The sequence below is a fragment of the Macrotis lagotis genome, chromosome X, assembly GCF_037893015.1.
Source record: "Macrotis lagotis isolate mMagLag1 chromosome X, bilby.v1.9.chrom.fasta, whole genome shotgun sequence".
Lineage (NCBI taxonomy): Eukaryota > Metazoa > Chordata > Mammalia > Peramelemorphia > Peramelidae > Macrotis > Macrotis lagotis.
In genome coordinates this window covers 625,155,485-625,163,534 of record NC_133666.1, presented here as the reverse complement: position 1 = coordinate 625,163,534, position 8,050 = coordinate 625,155,485, and the positions used below count along the sequence as shown (strand labels likewise).

General features: G+C 47.9%; 1 protein-coding gene across 1 annotated transcript; it reads right to left on the bottom strand.

The window, feature by feature from the left end:
• Window positions 1–1,464: 1,464 nt before the first annotated feature.
• Window positions 1,465–7,675, bottom strand: MRPL4 (mitochondrial ribosomal protein L4). Its single transcript, XM_074203346.1, has 9 exons — window positions 7,573–7,675; window positions 7,399–7,456; window positions 7,151–7,313; window positions 2,814–2,865; window positions 2,613–2,730; window positions 2,383–2,489; window positions 2,077–2,186; window positions 1,823–1,896; window positions 1,465–1,669 (listed from the first exon to the last, which is right to left on the bottom strand). The coding sequence occupies exons 1-9, from the start codon at window positions 7,636–7,638 to the stop codon at window positions 1,524–1,526; spliced, it is 894 nt and encodes a 297-aa protein (XP_074059447.1). The 5' UTR covers window positions 7,639–7,675; the 3' UTR covers window positions 1,465–1,523.
• Window positions 7,676–8,050: the final 375 nt, after the last annotated feature.

Below are 8,050 nucleotides of genomic sequence, written 5' to 3'. Positions count from 1 at the left end.
CGTGGGGGAGCCTGGGGGGGCCCCCCCACTCTCCTTCCATCCTGATCGCGGAGGCAGCCCTGGCGCGCAGTCACCTGAGCCCGGCTGGCATGTGGGAGCCGCCGAACCCACGAGGCTGGGGGCCATCCTCCCCATCCCAGAGCCCCCTTCCCTGGGTGAGCCGCCCCCTGCATCACGGATTCTGCCCACCCACCTACTCCAGAACTGGGGAACTCGATGGATCACGGACGTTTAGGGGCCCCTTTCTCAGTTTGACGATGGATCTGCTAGTCTGGTCAAAGACACCTAGGCTGTCCCCTTCCCCCCTCCCCCAGTTTCCTGTTGTGGGACCCACACTGAACTTGTTGCCATGGTGTCCACGGGGTGAAGAGGTCTCACAACAGAAAGGGAAGGGGAGGGGGCCCTATACCGGGAATGTAAAGACACTGGGGGGCTGTGTACTCAACCAGAGCCCTCACTTCCTCGGAGACCCCAAGAGGGGTCCGCCCTAATCCCCCTTCCCTTCTTACACCCGAACAATCTCATTCCAAAACAAATTCCCTCATTCCCCCAGGGCAGGAAAAGTGAGACACTCAGCCACTCCCTTATCAAGACCAAGAGCAACAAGATTCTATCACCCCATTCCTTCCTTCCCCTCCTCCTTCCTAGCCCAGAGTCCAGGTTAGAATTCTGAAGGGGAGATGTCAGAAAGGAAGGAGAATATGGGAAATTTCATTAGATCACTAGATATTATCAGATTTAGGAAACCCAAGTTCAAGTTTATGAGTGGAAAATCCTGAGCTGTTGGGTGGGAAGTACAGGTTATTTTTAGGTGAAGGTTTTCCCAAACTCAACTGGACTAGTATCTGAACCTTCATCCTGGACTTGTGGCTAAGGGCGGCCCCATGCGGCTGCTCTGGGAAAGCAGGACTTCTTCAGTTTTCAGACTACTCTGGTTTTCATTGGTCCTTTCCCCAAGAATGCAAGGGGAAGTCCACAGTTAAGAATTAAGTGATGAGAGTTGAAGGTGGGGCAAGTAGTCGTAAATCCCAAACTCTAAACTCACTTGTTAAGTGTTGGGGTAAGAAAGAATGAGCGTCTCACTCTGGCCCCTCAATGGAGTCGTCCAGTCTATCAAGAATCAAAGTTTCAATGGGGAAGAGGAGAGGCAAGGGAAGAAAAGGAAACAGATGTTCTGCTGCTCTCAGGGTTTGAGGCCAGCATCCTCTTCCCAGAGGGGTCGATGGTTGGAGAGATAGGAAGCAGCACTGAGGTGTCTGGGAGAGGAAAGGCAAGTTACGGATTTCCTCTAGGGTGTCAGGTAGTCAGATTCACAGACCAACCCCAGATGCTGGCTGAGAAGAGCAGGTGGGAAGGGGAATAGGGGAGGAGGAAGAACAAAGTCAGAACCAGAACTCCACAACAGTTTCCAGAATATACAAATTCAGGGTCCAGATTTATCAAAGACAGAAAAGCAGACTGCAATAAGAGATAAAGACTTTATTCTTCTCTGCCCGAACCAGGAAAGTAGTCACACCGGAGGGTCAAGGGAAGTCGCTATAGGGTAGGCGGAATGGGTAGAGGGCCGTGTATCGCTTATCGTGCCACAGCAGCTTCTTCTCTAAGAAGGCAACAGTGTTGAGAGTCAAGACCAGAGTCTGGTGCTTCAGCATACTGTAGACATTGAGGCCTGTGGGGATGGAAGAGGGAGGCCAGGATTGGAGATGCCTCTCATGTATCTCACAGATCTAGCCAATCCCATATGCCTGTGAGTGACACCCTTCCCCCCCAAAAAAAGGGGAGGCCTTTTAATGAGTGGGGTACCCATGATTGAGTCACTCACCAACTGCTGGCACCAAGTTGATGGTCTTCAGGTTGGATACAGCAGAAACAATATTCTGGGGCAATTCCTCATCCCTGGAACACAGAGCAAGTCATGAATGAATGAATGAAATGAAATGAAGAAGCCTTGGCTGGGCCTGGGAGCCCTTTCAGACCCTCCAACCCATTCTTGAACTGGAAATTCCAACCAAAATAGGGGAAACTAAGTCCAAGGAAAGATTGGTACCATTCCCACAGCACATAGGCATCACTCACACATCAACAAGGAGCACAGAGTCACCCCAACGTCGGTACCGAGCCAGGTCTACTAAATATCTTGGGTCTGAGGTTGGCAGCTCCAAGGAATCTACCACATGAAGGTCATCCTGGGAGGTTAGAATGAAGTCTTCAACATCTAGACCCTCTCACAGATGGTATACGACAGGAAAAAGACATCAAGCCCCTGCCAGGGATCAGGATGACAGAGTGCTGGATTCCAGTCCTTCCAGGAATACCATGACCATTCCCAGGTAACAAGACATTGCAGGCCCACTTCCCATTGTCTATATGAGGGGTTGGTACCTGCATCAGCTTGACTGTCAGGGCCACCTTGAGGCCCAGCACCCGAACTTTCATAGGCAACATATAGTAGTAGCTAGTTGGACCCCGTGGACCATGGGCAATACCACCTGCAATAGGGATGGGGTAGAGGAAGCAAGGGAAGAGTCTGATAAATGACTAATGTATTCCTACTGCAGACACTTTAGCTCATGAACTCTTGTCCTCAATACCCCCAAATACACAGGACTGACCTCCACGCCAGATTGGGGAACGGATGCTCCCATGCCGAGCCCGACCTGAGCCTTTCTGTTTCCAGGGCTTCCTTCCACCACCTCTCACCTCTGCCCGTGTCTTGGTCTTGGCATAACTCTGATTGAGGAAGGAGAGGAAGAGAGTTATCGTAATGCCCACTCTTGCCCTATGCTGCCCCTACCCATTAAAATGATGCTCACAATTCTCTTGAAGTTCTTCTGCCACATGGCAACCTCATGTAGAATATCCAGTCTGAAAGGAAGGAAAAGAAAAGCCACAGGCAAGAGCTGAGAACTCTCAACAGATGATCCCCAAGAGATATGTATTCACTAAATTTTTTTCACCCCTCCTTGACTTCTCTGCCTCTTTAACTACTGAAAGTCACTACAGTTCTCTCCCCTAGATATTCTTTTCTCCTTCAGTTTTTGTGAATCCAAATATAACACGGTTCTCCTACCTATCTCATTACTTCTTAGTCTCATTTGCTAGACCACTAGCCAAGTCCTGACCCTTGATTGTGGTTATTCTTTTTTTTTTTGCAAGGCAAATGTAGTTAAGTGGCTTGCCCAAGGCCACACAGCTAGGTAATTATTAAGTGTCTGAGACCGGATTTGAATCCAGGTACTTCTGACTCCAGGTGCTTTATCCACTGCGCCACCTAGCCGGCTCTTCTTTAAAGTCTGTCCTAGGCCTCTTTTCTTTTTATGCCTTTTCTCTTGGGGATTTTATCAGCTCCCAAGGGTTCAATTTTCATCTGTAAGCAATTGACTGCCATATGCTATATACTCAGCTTTCATCTGATTTTCATTCCGGAAGACATCTCAAACTTAAAATTGCCTTCCTTAACCCTGTCTCCATTTTGCAGTTTTGTTGAGGGCATACCCATTTTCACCTTCCATCAAGGTCCACAACCTAAAATTTTTTATTTTATTTTATTTATTTAAGGCAATGGGGTTAATCATACAGCTAGTCAATTATTAAAGTGTATAAGGCCAGATATGAACTCAGGTCCTCCTGACTCCAGGGCCCATGCTCTATCCACCCAGCCACCTAGATGCCTCCACAATCTAAAAATTAATGCCAACTCTTTTCTCATTCTTTATATCCAATAAGTTTGTAGGATATATTGATTCTGCCTCCATTAAGACCTCTTCCATCTTTCCACTTAAATGATCATTAGGGTTCATGCCCTTTATCCCTGAATGGAAAATCGAAGTACCCTCCTAATTTGTCTCCTGTCATCTCTCTCTTATTTTTTTTTTTTTTTAGTTTTTGCAAGGCAATGGGGTTAAGTGGGTTGCCCAAGGCCACACAGCTAGGTAATGATTAAGTGTCTGAGGCTGGATTTGAACTCAGGTCCTCCTGACTCCAAGGCCCATGCTCTATCTACTGTGCCACCTAGCTGCCCCTCTCTCATCTCTCCCTTCTCTAGGACATCTTCCAATTAATCTCATCAGTTTAAGAAAATGATCTTCCTAGGACACGAATCTGGCCAGGTCATTCCTCAAATCAAGAATCTTTAGTGATACCCTATTGCTTTTAGTATAACAAACACATTTTTCAGCTTGTCACCTAAAGCCTGCTCAGGCTGGCTCCAACATAACCTCCTTTCCAAACATCTCATAGGAAGCTCCTTTACAGAGTCAACAATTCAAAGGGTCTTCTTGTTGGTCTCTGATCCCAGCCCTCCAACCACTTCCTTGCCTTGGCACAAGCTCTGCCCCTAAGCCCTCTTCACAGGGAACTCAGAGAATCCTTAGCTTCCTTTAAGGCAAAATTCAAATGCTAAGGAAGGCAATTTTAAGAAGAAGCTTTTCTTGTTTCCTCTAGTCATTAGTGGTCTCTTCTTTATCAAATCAGCTTGCACTTCCTTATTTATGTATGTGCATCAGAGAATGAAAGCCCCTTTAGGGCAGAACTGCTTCATTTAGTTCTTGTATCTCCAGCACATGGGGATAATATTGCTTGTTGAATTGTGCCAAGGTAGGAGGTGAAGAGTCATTGCCTTAAGGCTCTCCAACAAAAAACATTTATGAAGGACTTAGCAGCATTACAGGAAATAAATTGGTCACAGAATACTATTACAGAATCAGAGAAGGAAGGGTACCTAATCCAAAACAGCATGAGACCCCCGTACAATCAAAACAACAAAGGGCCATTTACTCTTTTGCTTGAAGACTTCCAGAACCTCCCACTACTGGCTGTGGTGACCCTGTAGTAAGTCACTTAACTCTCAGGAATTGCAGTTTTCTGACTGTTAGTCACAGAGAAAGATGGCAGACAAAAAAAAAGAATTGATCTCTAAAGATCCCTTTTCCACCACCAAGGCATCCACATTTCACAGTTGTGCTCTGATTTCTATGATCCTTCTCTTTCTTCCCATATAGTTTTAAAAAACTTTTTTTTTGGCAAGGCAATGGGGTTAAGTGACTTGCCCAAGATCACACAGCTAGGTAATTATTAAGTGTCAGAGGCTGAATTTGAACTCATGTCCTCCTGACTTCAAGGCCAGGGCTCTATCCACTACACCACCTAGCCACTCTACTTCCCATATAGTTTTGACCTTGTTGGAATATCACATACCATATTATTCAACAAGGCTATGTGGATTAACCCGTTTCCTTTCCATTGACTCTTTTTTCTCCAATTTCAGAGATGGTTCAATGAAGAGCTGAAAATGGGTCATTCTCAGCCAATTCCCTGGTGACAAATTTTTCCACCATTAGCAGGGGCTAATCCTCTAAATTATGCCTGTTGGGCCTAAATTCAAAGTCTTGTGCTGGCCTTGAATCCCAATTTCCTAGCTATGTGTCCTTTAAGCATCTGTGAAGAATCAAGCCTTTATTAAGTACCTCCCTCCTGTGTCCTGAGCCCGATGTTAGATGCCAGGGATACAAAAACAAAAATGAAAGTGCCTATCCTCAAGAAGCTTACATTTTGTATCTTCTTTTTTTTTAAAGTTTTTTTTTTTTTGCAAGGTAGTGGGGTTAAGTGGCTTGCCCAAGGCCACACTGTTAGGTAATTATGCCACACTGCTAGGTAATTAAGTGTCTGAGGCTACATTTGAACTCAGGTACTCCTGACTCTAGGGCTGGTGCTCTATCCACTGCGCCACCTAGCTGCCCCAAGAAGCTTACATTGTGAGGAGAGGCAATACATGTACATAAACACATATAAAATAAAGACAGAGAGGCACTAGCAGTTGGGGTGAATCAGAGCTCTGATAGCAATAAAGGATTCTACAACTGATGAGGAAGGAGGAAATTCGGAAGGAGGGGATGGATTATCCAAAGAACAGAGATGGAAGTGAGGAGGCCTTGGATGAAGGATAACAAGATGTTCAGTTTGGCTAGACCAAAGAATATGTGAAGAGGACTGAAAGGTAGAGTGATTCAAACTGTGTAAGATTTTAAATTCTGTAACAGAGGGCCTGATATTTCATCCTACAGAATAAAGTTCCTTTAGTTTATAGAATAGAGAAGTGATAAATAAGGGCAAACTAGTTTTAGAGAAATATCACCTTGGCAGCTATGGACTAAGGATTGCTTTGGGGAGAGGTTATTAGGCAAGGAGGAAACTAGGTGGTGAAATGGTAAGAGCCTGGAGTTAGTAAAACCTGAGTTTCAAAATGGTCTCAAGTCCCTTACAAGGTGGGTGACCCTGACCAAGTCATTTAACCTCTGTTTCACTTCCTAATTTGTAAAATAAAGATAACAGCATCTACCCATATGGTTACTGCAAAAATTAAATGAGATATCTGTAAAGTGATCAGATGTGGTCTGGCACATTGGAGGTGGTTGTCTCCCCTCCCATGATCACCATCAGTTAAAAAAGTCATTTCATTGAAAGAGGCAAGAGGATTCCTGAGCTAAGGTGGAGTCTGGAGTAAAGAAAGGGGCTTGATGTGGCCATGAAGCTTCCTTTCCCAGCCCCATTAAAATGAAAGGGTTGAACCTAATGGTCTTCTTAGACCTCAAGCAGAGAAGAAATCTTATCACCCCTTCCAGCCAGCAAAGAGCTGTCAAGAGTTTGTATTTGCATAGAATAGCTTTTTAAGAACCGGGACCCAGGGGGGGCTAGATGTTTAGAATACTGGCCCTGGAGTCAGGAGGACCTGGGTTCAAATCTAGCCTAAGACACTTAATAATTACCTAGCTGTGTGGCCTTGGGCAAACCACTTAACCCCATTGTCTTGCATAAAAAAACCTAAAAAAAAAAAAAAAACCAGGACCCCTGCTGTGCTTTGATGAGATGGTAGCATAAGGTAAATGTGAGTATTTTAAATATCAAAAAGAGGCTTTTTAGAGAAAATGTGCAGGGACCTTGGTATGACCTCCAGGAGGTTACAGAAATGAGATTAAGGGGGGAGGGCAGGGGGCTTGTGACTTTCAAGACTGGAGGCCACCAATACCTCCTCCAGTGAGGGGTGGGGGCCTGAATGCAAACGTGGGGGGCGGGGCGGGGGGCGGCTCGTTTCCTCTGTAACCCCGGACCGGTGGGCGGGCTGCAGGGAAGTTGGGGGGTTCCTGCTACTCACCGGGGTGGCACGGCGAAGACATCGGGGTGCAGGTCGGCCAGGCCCAATCGCGTTTCCTCATAGCCCCGGAGGGATTCCACCCAGGCCTGTACCGGAGTCCGCTGTGCGGGAACCGGGAGCTCACAGCGGCGGAGCAAGGGGGCGCCGGCGGAACAAGGGGGTCCTAAGGCGGGAGGGGGGTGCCGGGCATGAGCAAAGACCCCGGATTCTTCACCCCTGAACCCGCCCCTTCCCTGGTGACCCCTGACCTGTCGTCAGCGCATGCTCCGGACCCGTGAGGTCTCCGCCGGTCAGCGCGGACAGGGCCTGTCCGGGGAGGAGGCGATGAGAGGGGCCCGGGTGACCTTTGACCTCTGCCCTCGCCCTTCCCGCGACCCCTTCCCTTTACCCCAGCTTGGGCCCATTTCGACCCCGCCCCTCACCCTTCCAGCTGAGGTTAGGCCCCGACCCGGTCCCCAGGCCCCCAGGGCTGTCCGGATCAGATGCATAACGGCACTAAGGCTCCTACTCCTAGCGAGGAGTAACTTCCGGGGGCGCCCGGAAATAGCGTCATTGGCGACGGACGTGAACTCGAATTCTGAGCGGGAAGGTGTGGACCCAGCGGAGGGGGAGGGGCAGCCCGGCTCAGGCACCGCCTTCTCCTCGTAACCACGCCCACCCCCTGGGCTGGAGAAGGGGCGGGGCCTAAGCGGGACAGCAGAGGAATGGGAGGAGCCTCTGGTCCTCTGCCCTCGTGCCAGTCCAGGGCTTCCTCCGGGTCCTCCAGGGCCTTCCAACTCGAGGATTTGGATCGGAATAGTAGTATTAATGACAAAAACTGGATGGGACCCTCATGCATTGCTGGTGGAGTTGTGAAACGCTCCAGCCATTCTGGAGAACAATTTGGAACTATTCCCAAAG

Excerpts from the sequence above, each read along its gene's own strand:
- MRPL4 (XM_074203346.1), bottom strand. The coding sequence starts at position 7,638 with ATGCATCTGATCCGGACAGCCCTGGGGGCCTGGGGACCGGGTCGGGGC. Across the intron at positions 7,314-7,398 it reads GGAGCATGCGCTGACGACAG|GACCCCCTTGTTCCGCCGGC; the intron begins GTCAGGGGTCAC and ends CTCCCGCCTTAG. Across the intron at positions 1,897-2,076 it reads TCTGTGCTCCTTGTTGATGT|GGATGAGGAATTGCCCCAGA; the intron begins GTGAGTGATGCC and ends TCTGTGTTCCAG.